At 41.2% G+C, this 20975-nt stretch overlaps 1 protein-coding gene across 1 annotated transcript in view; it reads left to right on the forward strand.

Annotated features, from left to right (window-relative positions):
* CARMIL1 (capping protein regulator and myosin 1 linker 1) overlaps positions 1-20975 on the forward strand; it is a 390597-nt gene that overhangs the window by 275517 nt on the left and 94105 nt on the right. The window contains exons 24-26 of the mRNA XM_088475876.1: positions 1956-2054; positions 8044-8172; positions 8301-8429. Coding sequence (XP_088332002.1) covers positions 1956-2054; positions 8044-8172; positions 8301-8429 — 357 coding nt within the window. The remainder of the gene's footprint in view (positions 1-1955; positions 2055-8043; positions 8173-8300; positions 8430-20975) is intronic.

Raw genomic sequence — 20975 nt, forward strand, 5'->3', positions numbered from 1 at the left:
ATACAGATGCAGACACAATCATCTATCCCATGATGTGAGCACATCGCGGCATGGATGGCGCATCTAGAGTGCCCACGTCTATGGTGTGTGCGTCAATGGGTTAATCCCCGGCTGTGAGTGCTCGCAGCCTTGCAAATGCTGCGCTTTGCTACGATGCGTGCGCAAGTACAGATGCAGCAAAGACGCGGCTGGCTGCATCTGTACTTGGTATAGTGGAGGGCAATATAAATATACTGTAATGGAATTGCAGTAGATAGATTGAGATTTTCATTATTGTGGGATAAATGGCCCTGATACAGTTACCACATTAATTCTTGATAGTCAGTGACCATATCTGTGACCAGTATGACTGCGCACACATAAAAGGCTATACCATACAGATCTGACCATTCAGGGATAGACCAAATGACTATGAAAAGGACCTGTGCATTTTGAATTACACATTATACATACTCAGATGCAATCGTCAACCATAAAACAACAAAAGAAGGGAACACGCAAACAATCTTAATGGTTGAGTGGGATACAAAACAGCTGTCATACGCCACTGCAGTGTGTATGACAGCTGTTTTGGATCCCACTCAGCCATTAAGATTGTTTGTGTGTTCCCTTCTTTTGTTGTTTTTCCTGTATATACAATCTGGAGAACGCCGGTGAGATCTAAAGGTGTACACAAAAACATCTGACCATCATACCTTAAGATTACTCACTCACAAAAGGATTAAGTATCACACATTCTTTTATTTTTCTTGCTATTATATCGTGATATATATGTAATATCCAACGCCATTTCACACCCAGAAAATGTTGTCACATATGTTTATGAAAGTGATGACACTTTCCTCCTGGGAGAAGGCTGCAGGTCTTGCGCACCTTATACACTCACACCTTTGTTATTTCGCAATCGTCGACCATGTTTTTTGTATTGTGGCAATTGATCAGACAGTATGATTGTTTTGTGAACGCACATCGAAATGTCTGGGTGAATAAAGTGGCTGCCCAAAATGCTTCTGGTATTTCCAGCTTTAATTTTCTTGAGTTTGTAGCAATAGAATAAAAAAATTTAATGTACATAAATTAATTTCAGGCATTTATGTTCCATGTAATCGAATACAACATGAGAATACTTCATTGGTTGTCCTATTGCATTCCAAGGGTTTTGGTTAGTGAAAACTGCTGTGTGCACACAAAAGCTTGATTTATATAAAAATATATGGGTGTATATGTACATACAGATGTGTCCACATATATCTTACCTCCATGCGCTACAAGTCGCGTTAAAAATGACGCGTGAGCGCCGCGCAACTGTGTAGGGCTTAGCATTTTTTCGTGCAAATTTTTATATTCAAATGCGTCTTATTCGTACAGCGAAGTGAAGAGCATGCACAAGCAGCTTAAAATAAAAATGATATGTGGTATGCCTATATTCTGTGTGCGACTGCCGGTGTATCTGCGTGCAAAATGCTACATTACAGTGTCAATGGCTGTGACACTTTGCGAATAAAACGCACTATAACGGAAAAAGTCTCACGAAAAAACGCTCAGTGCTACAGAGTCACCCTACGGCATTTAGACAACATGAACAAATGTTATTCTTTTGTCATTAATTAATTATTGAATGTAAGCTAGAGATCTCGTAGTAAACTACTGTACAGTTTTAATGTTTGTGCTTGGTATAAATGCTTAATCATTTTATTGTTGAATGTGATAACATTTGCCAGTGCTTTCCATTATCTATAGAAATCATCTATTAATGAAGAAATTAATGAAAAGTCATTAGATGCTGTATAATTCGCCCACTAGAATAGCAAACCTATTTATTTCTCGCATAAACAATTAAGTCACTCCTAATGAAGCTCAGATTCTAGGAGTAAAGCAATGTGTTCCTTGTCAGCATATATTTTGTGTCTGCTGTGGTAATAATAGGTTTCTTTGATGCCTTTTGTTTTTCTAAGATTGAAAACTATTTGCTGAGAAACCACGAGACAAGAAAGTACCTTCAAGAGCAGGCCTACAGACTGCAACAGAGCATTGTAACCAGCACCACGCAGCAGGTGAACTCTTATTCAGATTCTCAGTGAGGATCTTAAGAAAATTGCATGCTGTAAATGTGGCAAGCTTGCAACATAGAAAAAGAGTCGCAAAAGCTTGAGCACCCCTGGTCAAACTGCATGTTTCACTACAGTCTCTGCAGGGTTCAAACTTAGACATGTCATACAGGATCTCTGCACAGTTGCTATCGATGTGCTGAACTTAAGATATATATAAAAAAATATAACAGTGAATGTGGCATGTAGAAACATGTGGGCACCCGTCCAGTTCATTTAACAATATGTTTGTTTTTTTGGGGAGATTTTGGTTGGCTTTAAATTGTCAGGTGAAAATTATTCCAGAGTTGAACCTAATCACTTGCAGCTTGGACTTCCCACTGTTTGAAACATCATTAATATATTAGGGAGAATTGTTGAAGACCAGGGAAATTCTGGAAGACCCACAAAAAAATTCTCTATAAGACTGCTCATATGACAGAGCTGATACTTCTCTGTAATACAGCATCGCTAAAGCTAAAAAATGACCGACGCAGAAGGAGTTGTCTATGAAGTGGCAATCACCAAAAAAGTAATAGTCTGAAGTATGGAAGATAATACTTCGATAAAGTAGAACATTTATAGAACATACTGTAGGGCCTGATTCAGAAATGTACGCTAATGCAATCGCAGCTGAGATGCCGCACATAGATGCTATGCGAAAATATGCAAATGTCGGAGATGCTGGGATATGTATTGAGAGGCCCACAGAGGTCATCACAACTCCAAGCTACTACATACACATAAGCAGCCTCCGTCGCAGATCATACGATAATTGGGCATCTGAGTGGCCCTATGGTTGTGCAGAACAGCCATATGAACTGAGGCGTCAGAACCACTTTATCTCCATACAGGATCGCAGTTGTAGGCTGAGACACACCCCAAAAATGGGTGAGACATGCTGCATTTTTGGCGTTACTACCTCAAACCAACTCCAACGGTCCCTGAATGTCAATCACTTTGCAAAGAAATCCTCACTGCAAGCAGCAATGCTAAGGTACTGGGCGTGTGCGCAGTGAGACCATGTCGCTGGCTCAGTAGGCCGATAATCGCTCAACTGCATGCATATTGGCAATGCGTACATATATGAATCAGGTCCCCACAGCGCTGTCAGCTCATGAAATAAAAAAATAACTTTTTGTCCCCAACTGCGAAAGATACTCGGAGAAAAATAATTGAACTACTGGAAGAAAAGCCAGGTGCACAGGAAATATTTTACAGGTGCAAGGAAGAATGGAATACACAAATAAAAGCTATTTTGCCCAATTTAGTGAATAATTTGTACCATGAAATACTTACAAAAAATAAAAATGTATGTTTTTGAGTGGCATTAACAGTCACAGGGTTTAAAGTTTTTGGGAATTACATGGTGAAACCTTAGACACGAAGGCTTTGCCAGAAATTTGCAAGTAATAATGGTATATAGGACCTTATTCAGAGTCGGCCGCGAGCGCCGATGTGCTCATAACCGATAACCGACTCAATGGTTTGGCCTGCGCACGCGCAGTGGCCGCACTGCGCGTGCGCAAGCACTGGAGCGACAGAAACTCTGTTGCTCCTGAGCTTGCTACCAAAGGGCCGGCTGTCGATGTTGATTGACAGCTGCCCCCGTTTGGTAGACGGGCCGGAGGGGGTGGTTTCCAAAACAAAGGCGTTCCTTTACGAACGCCTACCGTTTTGTGGGCGGCCACACTGACATCATCAGTGATGTCAGTGGGGAGCTTCCTGCTCCGGCAGAGCAGAAAGCTCCCTGGGGCTTACGAGTGCCCAGACCCAACCTTAGGGTCTGGTCGTAAGCCCCGATGGTCGCGATGGTGATCACCATCGCGACCATCAACCTGGACGGTCGTTAAGTACCCACAGTTTAACGATCGACAAGGAGGCAGCCGTTCAGGATGCAAGCGGCCGCCCTGATGCAGTGCGAACGCTTGCATCTAACGATCGCTTCTGAATGAGGTCCATACTTCCTAAAGTAAAGACAGACTGTTAGTTGTCTACAAGAAATGTTTTGATGCTGTGGTTTATGTCAATGGAGTGATTGCCCGGTACTGACTGACAGGTTGTCTAGACCTTTGCTTTTGCCACATTCACTCTTTAATTTTTTTTCCAGTTTTACGTTTTAAGCAAATAGTAAATGTCACAATTAAGTTTGTGCATTGCAGATGTTTTTGGTAACTTTATCTTGTTACAGTGAAACATTGATGTCCAAACTTTTGCATACATTAAAGATGGCTGCAACTACTGCCTTGCATTCATCCACCGATGGACCCCCACTGTCAGCATGTCTCTTATGATTCCCTGATCTCTGGAGTGCTCTGTGTATACAATAGAGCTGTGCTTTGTCATTTTGCACAGAATCCTATGAGAACCATATGACACAAATATGGTCTGATCATTGAAGTACTACATCCATTAGAATGCTGAAGGCCATATAGAGAAAGTCTATTGTTTATATTTCCCACAAACCTCCCATGTTGCAATACATCATCATCTGCGTTTATTTATAGGGAGCCACATATTCTGTAGCACTGGATATTCATAATACAGATATGACTTATATGAACTCAGTCAGCATAATCGCCAATCCATTAATACAATTCTGTATGGTAGCAATGTGAGGTAAAGATATAAGGAAGAGTCATCCACGGAGAGTGACAGCTAGCACAGGTACGTATACTGTGCATTTTAGTAAAGAAATGCTACGGCACTCTCATAGCATCAGCATAACTCCCATAAGATAGACCATCTATGCGTCTCCCGTGAGCCTCAGTTTTGTCTCCAACTCTGTGCATACACTACAGTATTTGGATGTGACTTAGATGCATGCAGAGAAGAAAACAGTCGCTGCAGTTCCTAAGTCTCAGTGCATGCGACTCAGAATTAGACCCTATAAGAGCAATTGGCACACAAATGGACAGAAGTATTACAGGGAGTGTACATGATGGTCAATAGGAGAGGTTAGTGTAGGCAAGCATGAAGAGAAGGTTTTGATGGAGCTTTTAGAGGATTGTAGGTTGTGGGAAAGTCTGTTAGTATGAGGCAAGGTATTCCATAAATGAGGAGCAGTGTAGGAGACGTCTTGGAGATAAGAGTCCGAGTAGGTTATAAGAGGGGAAGAGCAGAGAAGATCAGAGGTGGAGCGGATTGGTCAAGATTGCTTGTATCTTGTGATGAGGTCAGATGTGTGGAGTGCAGCATTAACAAGGCCTTTGCAAGTGAGGGTTAGTTGCTTGAACTGATTTTTGGAGGGGCTAGCGAGCCAGTAAAGTAATTTGGTGGGGTGGTTTAGAAGCTGTAGGAGAAAAGGATTAATCTAGCAACATTAATGATGGCTTGTCGAGGGGAAAGGCATGTGATGAGGCAGCCTGTTAAGGATGAGGTTGCTGTAGTCAAGACGGGAAATAAAAAATAAGACGCAAGTGAAACATAGTTTTGGTTACTTTCTGTGTGTTCGAAGACAAGTCTTTCATACATTTTGTTGGCAAAGTGGAGCAGATAAATGGTGAAATATTTGGAGAGAGAGATAGTCAAGAGAGGGTTTCTTGAGCAAACAGTGACAATAGTGTATTTAAAGGTGGAGAGAAGACACCAGTGATGAGTGAAAGATTAAAGAAGCAAGCCAGGTTTCAGCAATTGTTGACATAGAGGGAGCAGAGGAGCTTATAAGGTAACATGAAGAGATGGAGTGTGATGGTCTTGGACACTTACAGGACCAACAGAACTGAGGGTGGCAGAGAGAGTGATCAGAGGAAGATGGATCTAGCTAAAGAACATTTGGTGGATACTGTGAATTTTGTCTTTAATAAATGTCAAATCTTGAGTGGTGATTCAGATATAGGGTAATGTTCAGCTCTTTTCTCCCTGCCAGCCAACTGGTCTGTTCAGAGTTCAACCTTTTGTGTTGTCCCTGGCCTTCCCAGCACCATGATGTGGGTAAAGAAATTCCTTAGCTAAATAGTGGGTGAAAGACACAACTTTTTATTATTAAGATGTACAACCAACACAAAAATGTAGCAATTATACAAACAGAAACCAGGGGGTTCACAACACACTCCTATACATCACCAGTATCTGACTCTCTCTCCGATGAGCAATCCAGGCTGTTGAGCCCTGCTTTTTACTACTCTACCTATCTGGTGTAATCTGGTGTAGTACCTGTGTTAATGGATTGCAGTTTTGATGGGTACATAAGTAGTATAGTCTTCTGCGGCTGGACCTTCGTAGTTCTGCAACTGATCAGCTATAACCCTGTCCTGAAGAGAGGACCTCTCTGGTCTCAGTCTGCATGATGTTCTCACAGTGGGTTGGCTTCAGATTGACAGTACCTTAGTCCTCTCTTGCAAGCACCCTGTGTGACTACCACATGTCTGCTGAAGCAGGATGTGACTTAGTAGGACACCTGCTGCCTGCATATAAATGCCATGGCCAGGAGGAATATCAAACAAATAACAGAACAAAAATAAAGGAGCAGTGTGTACAACCCCACTGGCAATATATAAGAATTGTAACTGTACATATTATATATCTAGATACATGGTTAAAGCAATACAGTACAATGTTAAAAACAGTTTGGAGGAGAAAGGTTGTCCAGCACGCTAAACCCTGATTTTCAATATTTAAACACCTGTCAGAACAGAAAAGCAAATTGATAGGTGTTGGTCAGAGGAAGTGGGAAAGCCAAGTATCAATGTTGCCCTGTAAATGTGACGAAGGCTAGGGGGGCTGGAAATGATGGCGATGCATAGATGAAGAAGCAAGAACAGCCAAGTATAGTGAATTTTGAATGAGGAGAAAAATTGAGAAGATTCAGAAGAGGGGTGGTGCTGTAGATGTACCCAGGAGACTGTAGCTTGCCTATTCCACTACAATGACTGTCACCAAGGCAAGCAATCTGGGTAAAGAAGAGACCACGAAAGGTGAGTGCAGCAGAAAAGGTGGTGTCAGAGCGGGAGATCCAAGTTTCTATATGGAGTAAGATAGTAAGCAAGTTGAGTGGCAGATAGGAGGGAGAGGATGAGCAAGTAGATGATAAGATAATAGACACAAGTGATAGACTTCATGTATCACCAGGTAGAGGCATTAGAAGTGAGAGTCACGGGGCTATATTTACTAATGTGCTGGTTTTTAGAAGTGGAGATGTTGCCCATAGCAACCAATCAGATTCTACTTAACATTTATCTAGCACCTTCTAGAAGATAATAGCTAGAATCTAATTGGTTGCTATGGGCAACAACTCCACTTCTAAAAACTTGCACTTTAGTAAATATACCCCATGGTGTCAAGAGGTGTGTATCACAATAGTCATTACAGGGTGGAAGTCCTTAGAGCAAGTTGTATATAGTAGTTGATGTCTTGCAAACCAGTAAACATAACTGGTGAACATAACACATTCGGCTTTTTGCTTTCAGTTACAGGTTGAGTCTCCGATATCCAATATTCCGAAATACGGAATATTACAAAATACAGAGTTTTTTGGCTTGACTGAGATAATGAAACCTTTGATTTTTGATGGTTCAATGTACAGTACACAAACTTTGTCTAAGGCGCAAATTATTAAAAATATTTTATAAAATTAACTTCAGGTACACAAACTTTGTTTGAGCCACAAAATTATTGAAAATATTGTATAAAATTACCTGCAGACTGTGTGTATAAGGTGTATATAACAATTAAATGCATTCTGTGTGTATATTTGGGCCCCATTCCCAAGATATTTCATTATGATATGCATATATTCCAAAATACAGAATATTCCGTTATCCAAAATACCCCTGGTCCCAAGGATTTTGGATATCGGAGACTCAACCTGTATTTCCTTTGAAAAATGAGTTGCTTGAGGCAATAAAATATTTGTATTATTTATCTTTAGTGATTTCTTTCAGGAATTTGTTTTCTTCACTGTTTACCAATGTCGTCAGGTAGTGTCCACAACTCTGTGTGGCTTTGTGCTTTACAGATGATTGACCGAATTTGTGTCAAAGTTCAAGACCATTTGAACTCACTGAGAAACTGTGGCATTGACTTTGTCCTAGAAGATGTGAAATCTGCAGAGAGACTCATGCGGGATGCTAAGAATTCAAAAACAGTAAGTGCTGCTAGTGATTGTGTAGTTAATAAATGGTCAATATTTTATTTTATAAACTTTTTTTTTATAAAATGTACTTTTTTTTTTTTGTAAGTTTTATCCTTATGTATCTCTATTTTATATTGCAGCTCTTGCCAAATTTGTATCATCTTGGAGGTGCATCATGGGCTGGAGCCAATAATTTGCCAACCCCAATTCAAGAGACATTGGAAGCGATGGCGGGTGAAGTTACCAGAGTTGTAGATGAACAGTTAAAGGTATGGATACTTGTTATCGTAGAACTTTTTGCTTGTATGTGTTGCTCTAAACAACATCCTATTTTTTTTTTTTCCAGTAATACCCCTTTCAGACATACGACCCGGGAAATTTCCTGCTCAGACCCGGGAATTTCTCCTGTGCAAATTCCCGGGTATTTGGTCGAGACCCCCCATTCACACTACAGTGTCTTCCCGGGAAATTCCCAGGTAGACCCCTTTCAGACATAAGCCAGGTTTTTTAGTTTTAAATATTACCTGGCTCTCCTCTGCTCTTCCTAACCTATCCCCTCTCCGGCTGCCGCTGATGATGTCATCATCATGCAGCAGGCAGCCGTCCAATCAAAGTGCAACCTCTATTAAATAGTTAATATAATAACTCCTGTCTATAATATAATAACTCCTATCTACCCTGGTGGTCCAGCGGGCGTGCAGGTGGATGCTGTGGCTGCGAACCACCGGCGGTCTAGAGCGCCGGTGTGAGGACCCGGCCATGGTCGCTGACTCTGTTGTCAGCGCCACAGCCACCGGCGCGGGGGGTGGTGAGCAGCAGCGCAGAGCCTCCTATAGGACGCTATGCGCTGTCAATGTAAAAGCTGCTTGGTGCAGCCCGGGAGTAGTAAATTACCGGGTAGCACCATTCAGATAGAAGCAGGGTCATTTCCCGGGACTTAAGTCCCGGGTAAAACCCTGGTCGATTGCAGAGGCGGCTACCCGGGAACGTGTTCCCGGGTAGGTACCTTTCAGGCAGACTTGGCTACCCGGGAATTTGGCTGAGGCAGGCCATATTCCCAGGATTCTCGAGATGTCTGAAAGGGGTATAAGTAACATTTTAGGCTTGTGGAAGCATGTAACTCTTTCTGTTTGATTTTTTTTCATCCATTGGTTTCTGTCACACAGTAGCACTTTATTTATCGATAAAGTAATTGTAATAGCATAGTGGTCATTTTTTTTAAATTTAATTTTGTGAATTGGTGAGGGTTTAGCATACCCTAATTTTGCACTTGCTGTTGTGCACCTACCAATTATTAGAGAATTAGCGCCGGGGTTTGTGAAGTCATATTCATAAAGTCTTGTTTTGATTTTTTGTTTTTTATTTAAACTTTTTTCCAATTTGTTGACTGTGCAGAGGGCAGCATGAGGGTATAAAGCTGTAGTTAAGCTGGTTGAGCATTGTCTTGCTTCTTTAATGGTACAACTAATAGAATTGGTGCATGGAACTTAATATACAGTACATGGATTCACTGGAAAGATAGTAATGTACATAATAATGTTTAAAATACATTGGTACTGTAAATAAACAAGTCAAATCAACTATTGGATGCTAATCCAAAAACTGTATTTCTATTAAGTGAAAGATTTATCTGGCATAAAATAGGAAAGCTGCTAATAATTATAAAAAACCTGAAAGTCTGATACAGAGCCGGATGCACCATATGATGCAGCCAGAAAGACGCGACTTACAGAGAGATGCATTTCAAGACACGTTGTGGTCAGCAGAATTAAATAAGTAACAGTTTTACATCAGGTGAAATCAGGAGTATATGTGGCAGGTAGATGTGAGGATGAACAGTAGCGTATGCACCTGGCTTATGCTAGGAGATGTGGCTTGTTATTAGGGGTGTGCACCGGCCACTTTTCGTGTTTTGGATCTGGATCTTTCTTCGTGTTTTGGATCTGGATTGGTTTTGCCAAAACCACCCTTCCATGTTTTGGGTTCTGAGTTTTGTGTTTTGAATCTGTATTTTTTTGAATAAAAGCATAAAAACAGCTAAAATCACAGAATTTGTGGGTTTTTCTGCTCCTATGCTATTATTAACCTCAATAACCTTAATTTCCACTCATTTCCAGTCTATTCTGAACACCTCACACCTCACAATAGTGTTTTTATGTCCAAAAGGTTGCACCGAGGTAGCTGGATGACTATGCTAAGCGACACGAGTGGGCGGCACAAACACGTGGCCCATCTAGGAGTGACACTGCAGTGGCAGACAGGATGGCAGTTTGAAAAACTAGGCCGCAAACAGTACATAATGCAACGAAAAAAAAGAGGTGCAAGATGGAACTGTCCTTGGGCCCTCCCACCCACCCTTATGTTGTATAAACAGGACATGCACACTTTAACAAACCAATCAATTCAGCGCCAGGGTCTGCCACACGACTGTGGCTGAAATGATTGGTTCGTTTGGGCCCCCACAAAACAAGCTGGCAATTAATCTGTCCCTGCACAAACTGGCTCTACGGAGGCAAAATGTCGTCCTCATCCTCCTCATTCACCGATTCCTCACCCTCTTCAGTGTTGTGTACATCCTCATCCTCACAGAGTATTAATTCGTCCCCGCTGGAATCCACCACCACAGGTCCCTCTGTACGTTATGGAGGCTGGTCTCCCTGGAAGAGTTGATAATTCATTTTTATGAACATCATCTTCTCCACATTTTGTGGAAGCAACCTCCTACGCTTTTCGCTGACAAGGTTCCCGGCTGCACTAAACACTCTTTCGGAGTACACACTGGAGTGGGGGCAACTCAGGTAAAATAGAGCCAGTTTGTATAGGGGCCTCCAAATTGCCTCTTTTTCCTGCCAGTACATGTACGGACTGTCTGACATGCCTACTTGGATGCTGTCACCGATGTAATCCTTTAACAGACAGACGCACGCTTGTCGCTGCTGCTTTGAGGATGCAGGTGCGGCTACTGCGCATACATTTCACAAAGACAGAAAAAAAGATTAGATTTATTTTATTTTGGTTGGAGCGCACTTTGGGGGTTACACCACCCTTTAACAGACAGACGCACGGTTGTCGCTGCTGCTTTGAGGATGCAGGTGCGGCTACTGCGCATACATTTCACAAAGACAGAAAAAAAGATTATTTTATTTTGGTTGGAGCGCACTTTGGGGGTTACACCACCCTTTAACAGACAGACGCACGCTTGTAGCTGCTGCTTTGAGGACAGTATCATATGCAGTGACAGTAGACTTGTCAGAAAATGTTGGCACGTCCTTCAGTCCAGACCAGATGTCCAAACCGGCCCTTGACTTATGACACAGGCGCACGCTTGGCGCTGCTACTGTGTTGATGCACGTGTGGCTACATCGCACACAAGTCACAAATACAGAAAAAAAATTGTTTTTTATTTTTTGGAGCACTTTGGGGGTTACACCACCCTTTAACAGACTTATGGGACACAGGCGCACGCTTGGCCCGCTCCTTTGTTGATGCACGTGCAGCTACAGTGCACACAATTCACAAAGACAGAAAAAAAAGAATTTTTTTATTGTTTGTGGAGCGCACTTTGAGGGTTACACCACCCTTTAACAGACAGACGCACACTTGTCGCTGCTGCTTTGAGGATGCAGGTGGAATCTAGACGGGATTTGGAACCGGGGACACGCTACCTCCATCATTTGTCTAAATCCCACTGCATTAATGGCGGATACCGGATGCACGTCTAACACCAACATAGCAGTCAAGGCTTCAGTTATACGTTTTGCTTCAGGATGACTGCTGTCGTACTTCATCCTCCTCGCTAAGGACTGTTGGAGGGTCAGTTGTTTAGTAAAAGTAGTGGTGTTCCTACTTCCTCTCTGGGATGATGAACAACTCCCAGCAGCAGCAACAGCATTAGGAGGAAGTGGTTCTTGATCTTTCCCTATTTTATTTTTACCGGAGAAAGTTTGGTCCTCCATTTATGTTATATTGATATATACTTGCGGCTAAGGCGCACACAAACACAGAAAATAATTTTTTATTTTTGTTGGAGACTAGTGCACTTTGTGGGTTACACCACCCTTTAAGAAATGAGCCAGCCGGCCCTTTACTTATGGGACACAGGCGCACGCTTGGCGCTGCTCCTTTGTTGATGCACGTGCAGCCACAGTGCACACAATTCACAAACACAGAAAATATTTTTTTTATTTTGTTTGGAGTGCACTTTGGGGGTTACAGCACCCTTTAACGGTCAAGCCAGCCGGCCCTTTACCTATGACACAGGCGCACGCTTGGCACTACTTTGTTGATGCACGTGTGGCTACTGCGCACACAATTCACAAACACAGAAAAAATATTTATTTTTTTTGCACTTGGGGGGGAGCACTCCTGATGGACAGAGCACCCCCTGGACAACACTACAGCACCCCTTTAGGACTGGGACACTGCACAGGACTTTGGAGTGGAAACAGCCCCTATGGACAACTGACTGCACAACACAGTACGGCCAGCCCCTATGGACTTTGGAGGAGCGGACACAGCCCCTATGGACAACAGCAGCACAGCACAACACAGCCAGCCCCTATGGACTTTGGAGGAGTGGACACAGCCCCTATGGACAACAGCAGCGCAGCACAACACTACACTACACAGCCCAGCCAGCCCTAACTCCGACCCTCCCTCTTCACTGTCCACAGCCAAGTGAGAAAATGGCGCTGACGCGGGTACCTTATATAGAATCCAAAAGCCGTGAGACCCGGAAGGCGGGATGATGACATTTTGCCTCGATTTCAGATCCGAGTCAGGCGGGAAAAGTCGAGCCTGACTCGGATCGGCCTGGAATCGGGGGGGCTCGGATTTCAGAAATCCGAACCCACTCACCCCTACATGTTATAGTTATAAATGCTAAAGTTACAGTACACAATTTGAAGTGTACAATATATATTCATAAGCCAGTCTGCCTGTGTCTAGGCAGTGGTAGTAATACATAGTAAAGTCACATTTCCTATATAAATACAGTTAAATACATATGTAAATAAAAAAATAAAAGTACTAATTAGGTTCAAATAAATACAAACATCTGTAGTTTTCCCATCCAGTAGCCATGTGGAGAATCTGCTTTTCCACCTAATGTGAGTGTTTTGTGGCAGAGCCGTAACTAGATATTTTGATGCCCTGTGCCAGAAAGAGCATTGGTGCCCCCTAATTATTCAAAGGGACATAATGCACCCAAAAAAGGGACATATCTTCATGGGGAAGGACCAGGGAAGAGATGGGGAAGGCCAGGAGATGCTGGGGATGAAATAAGAGGAAGCTACAAGCAAGAATGATAATGAACAGAAATTTGACAGGCCCAAACAGCGCCCCCTGACCTGTGGTGCCCTGTGCGATGGCACCAGCCGCACTACCCTAGCTACGGCCCTGTTTTGTGGACCAATTAGGTGGCATTTGTAGTGGACCAAATTATTGCACTAGCTGATGGGAGGAATTGGGCAAAGCAAAAGTGCAGACACTTGTTCTCCTAGCAGAATAGTGCAAAAATAAGACTTAATTAAGCAAGGCTGTAGCTATGATATAGTAGTAGAGAGAGGGCACATTTTTAATGATGATTCTTGCTTCTCAAAAAGGCCCACAACCATTTTCACTCTGCAGCACTTTATTTTTACAACAGATAAGAGTGAGTAGATATTTATTAAAATTTTATATTGTTTACATATTCCGCAGCGCTTTACAGAGAATATTTTAGTCATTCACATCAGTCCTGCTTCAGTGGAGCTTACAGTCTATGTGCCCTATCACATGGACATATATACATACTAGGTTGATTTTTTTTTTGTCAGCAGGCATTTAACGTACCTGTATGTGGGACTAAATAGGAGCACCTGGAGGAAACCTGCAAAAATATTGGGAGAACATATAAACTCCACACAAATGGGATATAACAGGGAATTGAGCTCATCACCTCAATACTGTGAGGCAGTAATGCTAACCACTACGCTATCTCTGTTGCCTATTGGGATAGATGGTCTTGTACTTTTAATCTGACACATTTTGCAAATTCTTATTGCCTTTAAAGGATAAACAGATATCTAGGGGTATAGGGGTAAATTTACTAGGATGGGAGTTCTATTAAGAAGTGATGTTGCCCATAGATTCTACTCTCATTTATCTAGCACCTTCTAGAAGATAATACCTGGAATCTGACTGGTTGCTATGGGAAAAAGCACTTCTTAATAGAACTCCCATCTTAGTAAATTTACCCCCTATGCTCAATTTCTGCAAAGTAAAAAGAAAAAAACTTGAAACACACCCAAGAGCCCCATGTAATAAAGTTCTGCTGTCCCCTACGTAGATGAGCTGAAACTGAGCAGTATTTTGGGAGAAAAACTGAAAAGTTTAACTTCTAATTGGTTTTTGATACAACATTTACACTATTTTTACACTTTTGCACAGAACCCCTTTTCCCATTTCTCCACCTCTCAGCAAACCTATGCACACTTTTAGCAGAGGCGTTTCCAACTAACGAAAGGTAGTTGTACTTTGTAGGAGGACCAGCTAGTTGCATCGGTGCAAGAGGAAAGAAATTTGTAATCCACATCCATTGTGCTTCATAAATGAGGTCTTACATTACTGTTACTGAATATGTACAGTATAGTGTTATTTCTGACCTATGCGATATATATGATACATTTGTATTACAGTGCAGTAATACATTAGTGAAAAAAGATGGTCTCCAAGTGAGACGCTATGGTGAGTTTTTCTTTTTTATTGAGTCCGTACATTCACTATATCGGTCAGGTTCTGAGAGTATGTAGTGGGTGATGACATCAGTGTTCAAAATGTCACTATATACACTAATTGCCAGCATTAAATGCATGAGAAGCTGCCAAACCAGCATGGGATTATCTGTAAAATGCCTAATGACCTCATTAGTATGGATGCAATTGAGCAGTTGTATCTGTATAAATAATTCCTAGACAAATTAACAAATCTTGCCGTTCAGTCCATGAATCATACACTTGTCGGAGAATGATACAGGTCCTTTAATCAATTGCTTATTAATGTTCTGGAGCCGCACATTATTTATTTATGGATACTTCAGACACTTTCCACCTATGGTTAATGCTCTTATCACATTATAATATTGTGTTATCTGAGGGAGGAAATATGCAGTGTGCAGTTTCAGCTAAAAAAGAAAATAGAACATGAAAAAGAGTTCACACAATATGGTCAGGTGTGGGATGTTTCCCCGGTATTATGAGGTTCAAACATTCGATGTTTTCTTAAATGGAAATGTGGTTGTGATCATGATAAATAAAATAATGTTGCATTTTAAAGAATATACTGTTGATTTTCACAAGAAAATGGTGCTGGTGCATGTTACATATCAGAATGGTGCTGGCCACGATACATAGCATATATGATGCTGGTCATGTTACATATCAGAATGGTGCTGGCCACGATACATAGCATAAATGATGCTGGTCATGTTACATATCAGAATGGTGCTGGCCACGATACATAGCATATATGATGCTGGTCATGTTACATATCAGAATGGTGCTGGCCACGATACATAGCATAAATGATGCTGGTCATGTTACATATCAGAATGGTGCTGGCCACGATACATAGCATATATGATGCTGGTCATGTTACATATGAGAATGGTGCTGGCCACGATACATAGCATAAATGATGCTGGTCATGTTACATATCAGAATGGTGCTGAGCATAAATGATGCTGGTCATGATACATACCAGAATGGTGCTGGCCACGATACATAGCATATATGATGCTGGTCATGTTACATATCAGAATAGTGCTGGCCACGATACATAGCATATATGATGCTGGTCATGTTACATATCAGAATAGTGCTGGCCACGATACATAGCATAAATGATGCTGATAATGTTACATATCATAATGATGCTGGTCATGATACATAGCAGAAATTATGCTGGTCATGTTACATATCAGAATGGTTCTGGTCATGATACATAGCAGTAATTATGCTGGTCATGTTACATATCAGAATGGTGCTGGTCATGATACATAGCAATAATTATGCTGGTCATGTTACATATCAGAATGGTGCTGGCCACGATACATAGCAGTAATTATGCTGGTCATGTTACATATCAGAATGGTGCTGGTTATGATACATATCAGAATGGTGCTGGTTATGATACATAGCAGAAATTATGCTGGCCAGTTACATATCAAAATGGTGCTGGTCATGATACATAGCATTAATTATGCTGGTCATGCTACATATCAGAATGATGCTGGTCATGATACATAGCATTAGTTTTGCTGGTCATGTTACATATCAGAATGGTGCTGGTCATGATACATATCAGAATGGTGCTGGTCATGATACATAGCATTAATTATGCTGGTCATGTTACATATCAGAATGGTGCTGGTCATGATACATAGCAGTAATTATGCTGGTCATGTTACATATCAGAATGGTGCTGGTTATGATACATATCAGAATGGTGCTGGTTATGATACATAGCAGAAATTATGCTGGCCAGTTACATATCAGAATGGTGCTGGTCATGATGCATAGTAGAATGATGCTGATCGTGTTACATGGCAGAATGATGTAGGTCATTATACACAGATTTTTGCTCATCATGATACATAGCAGAATGACACTGGTTATGTTACATAGAATAGTTCTGATCCTGGTAATGGGGCTGGTCCTGATACACAGCAGGTTGGTGCTGGTCATGTTTCATAGCAGAACAATGTCAAGGTAGTTCTTATGGTACATTAACAGAAGGTTCAGGTTATGATGCACAGCAGAATTGTGCTGGTCATGATATATTTTCTGGAGCTTTCATGGGATGTCAAAGCTTTCCTACAGAGAGTACTTACTCTATTGGAAATATGCTTGGATTCAACCAAAAGACTCGACTCGGTAGCACTGAACATCTTTTCATGCGACTTTTCCCTTAAAATGCATATTATTCGCAAAATGATGTGAATAGGACGCACAAGCAGCTTATGCTGATGAAAATGATATGCAGCATGACTATATTCTGTGTGTGACTGTGGCTATATCTGCATGCAAAATGCTACGTTACAGTGTCAGTGTCAGCGGCTGTGACACTGTAACGTAGCGTTTCGTATGCAGATACAGCTCAGTCGCACACAGAACGTAGGCATGCCGCATATCATTTTAATCATCAGCAGTTGCTTGTGCATCTTATTTGTGTATAAGATGCATTTTAAGGAAAAAAGTTGCACGCAAAGACATTCAGCACTACCGAGTCGCGCCATAGTATGGTGAGACTAGAAGGGCAGTGTAACGTGCAAGAAAGCTAGATGTATATGGACACTGAACACATCTGTATAAACATGATTAAAGGCAAACAAAACAGACTTGTGGCTAATTTATACCAAAATCCAATTTATTTTTGTTTTGCAAAAACATAAGTACATAGAGGAAGTATTACATGATACCAAGGGTACAGGATAATGGCTCAGTGTTAATCAGTATGTACATTTTAAATGGCGCAAAGAATGTTTCACGTTTGTGAGCAACATTTGTTATTTCACTGCACAGTGGGTTTGATGTTGTTGAAACGCTTCCTTTACCACATGAGGAACTTTGTATTTCAATTAAATCAAACAATTTTAATGCAAATTAGACGCTGCATTATAATTCTGTTCATTTGTTTTGCCCAGACTTCAAGAATAACAGCTATATATTTGCTCTATATAGCAAAGGCAAATCTCTTCTTTTATTGTATTCCTAAATGAAAAAGCTAATGGGTAAAATGTAATATAGCATTTTTCCCAAAAAATTATTTTCTATTTTAATTATAGCTAAATTCATCTTCTATGTGTATTTGAAAAACATATTAAATAACTAATCATATATAACAAATATCTAGTTAAATTACTGTGTATACTGAAATACAGAGGACACCGGGTCAAAAGAACTAAACGGGGGCATTTGACCAAGTCCTCCATATACAGCTATGGCCAAAAGTTTGAGAATGACACAAGTATTGGTTTTCACAGAGTTTGCTGCTTCAGTGTTCTTAGACCTTTTTGTCGAATGTTACTATGGTATACTGAAGTAAAATTACAAGCATTTCATAAGTGTCAAAGGCTTTTATTGACAATTACATGCCAACAGTAAAGCATCCTGAGACCATTCATGTGTGGGGTTGCTTCTCAGCCAAAGGAGTGAGCTCATTCACAATTTTGCCAAAGAACACAGCCATGAATAAAGGCATCTTGGACAGGGTTTCACCCGTATTTTATATTGGTACAGGTTGAGTCTCCCATGCTTGGGACCAGGGATATTGTGGATAACGGAATATTCCATATTTTGGGATAATTGCATACCATGATGAAATATCTTGGGAATAGGACCCAAATATACACACAGAATTCATTTATGTTTTATATACACCTTATACACACAGCCTGCAGGTAATTTTATACAATATATTCAATAATTTTGTGTCTCAAACAAAGTTTGTGTACAGAAATGAAATTCATTTATGTTTCATAGACACCTTAAACACACAGCCTGAAGGTAATTTTATACAATATTTTTAATAATTTGTGCCTTTAGACAAGGTTTGTGTACATTGCACCATCAAAAATTAAAGGTGTCATTATCTCAGTCATGCCAAAAAAATTCCGTATTTCGGAATATTCCGTATTTCGGAATATTTGGATATGGGAGATTCAACCTGTGTACCTTTTTAGGTCATGTGAGGGTTATTTTGCTTATTTGAAGAGAATGTCAACAGTATCATTGAATCTTACAGATGACTCTATATTCTTAGATGTTTCTTTAGGCCGCACAGAGAATACAAAAGCAGAATTGTTTTTAAACTGAATCTGTGGGATCCCAGTTTTATTTGGCGATCTTTCCTTTCTATGGGGTAGAGGGTGCGGAGGGTGCGCTCGCCCTTTGGGTGTAATGCTGGAGTAATAGTGTTGTGGTCTTATGTGTTCACTCCACACACAACATTGAACACATAAGACCACAACACTATTACTCCAGCATTACACCCATAGGGCGAGCGCACCCTCCGCACCTTCTACCCCATTATATCGTTACACAGGACCTGGTACTCCTGCTTTTAGGAAGGTGCAGCATCCCGACACAAACAATACATCTCACATCCCATCTGCCCATACAGCAGAGCGCAGTTCTAACCCATCATTTGCACTTTCCTTTCTATGCCCTGTATTATTACAGATAAACACTAGACACATTCCACTTTAAGTATTATATAACCTAATCCTCGGAGGTAACATATTTGAAAGCTACTTAAAGTATAGCATTCAATTTTTTCATTATTTTTTTTCAACTCAGAACAATAAAATTCCCTTATTTTGGGCTACATGGACTCCTGTAAACCTAAACATTCACAAAGGAAGACCCATTGTGAAGATCTGGCTGCTGGGCTGCATAATGTTTGGCTTAATTCCACCCCTCCTGCCTCCTGTTACCTGAACAAGTCCCACCAACTATTGGTTATAGCTTCTAGGGCCTGTTTTTGTGCTATAAATTCGAAAGACATCTCTAGCTTTCCTATTGTTACATATGCTGATACAGTGCTCAGTCTTTATACTGCCAACTAAAACACAGTCCAAACTAGCAGCATTATAAAGAAGGTGATGCATTGTGTAGCTAATACATTGGGGGTGTTATAATGAGGGAGCACTGTAACTTCTATGATCCACTTGGCATCCTTGACACATTTTAGTTTATGTGCCCAGAGAATGCCATGAAAACATTCCCCAGATCATAATGCTGCCACAACCAGCTTGTGTTCTTCCAGCAATGGTTGCAGGGTGGTTGTTCTCCAATGTTCTCGCCTGACACTCCAACGTCCATCCGTTTGATGAAGCAAAAAACACGAATCATCTGAGAAGGCAACTCTTCGCCAATCAGCTGAGGTCCAATTCCAATACAGGCGTTAAAATGTAAGCATTTTTCACCAATGCACCTTTGTTAGCATAGATGCAGTGGCCATCCATTTGCTTCGAGCCGCCCCATACACAGCAGAGTTTGCTGAACTGTCATTTTAGACACGCCTGGTGGGCCCCAGGTTAATTTTGGCGGTGAGCTGCTCCACTGTAGCGTGTTGGTCCGCCCTCATGCACCTTCATAGCCGACATTCACCTCTCGCATCGATGGCACGTGGTGCCCCGCAGTTTCCACATCGGTTATTCGCAATGGTGTCATTTGTCCAGTCTCGATACACATTCAACACAGCAGCACACGAAAAGTTCACAAACTGCGCTGTTTCAGAAATACTGCCACCCTTGGCCCGAAAGTCAATAATCATCCATTTTTGCAACTCTGATAAATCGCCTCTTTTACCCATGACAGCAATGAGTGATGTGTGCAGACGGCCTATCGCACACCTGACATACCCATCAAGTCAGTGCATGGCTTGTGACGTACTTCATGGGTAACGCGTTGCCGCCGTCAAATGTAGGAGGTGGTTATAATAATGTGACTTCTGTGTGTGTGTGTGTGTGTGTATATATATATATATATACATATATATATATATACATATATATATATACATATATATATATATATATAAAGCAAAGAAGAACCCGGCACTCACCAACGGGGTAGAGAGTACTTGCTAAGGTGCCTTTCCTGAGCGTTAGTCACACTCCCACATAAGTTTCCAAAAAAGGACGGCACTCAATAGACTTCTTAGTAATTTAAAACGGTGATTTAATCATCCGACGTTTCGGGGTAACCCCCCTTCCTCTGGGACAGCAGTACACACAATACATACACAGATACACAGACATAAATACCCTTACT

This window comes from Taudactylus pleione, unplaced genomic scaffold (genome assembly GCF_031769625.1).
Source record: "Taudactylus pleione unplaced genomic scaffold, aTauple2 ptg000179l, whole genome shotgun sequence".
In the NCBI taxonomy this organism is placed as follows: Eukaryota; Metazoa; Chordata; class Amphibia; order Anura; family Myobatrachidae; genus Taudactylus; species Taudactylus pleione.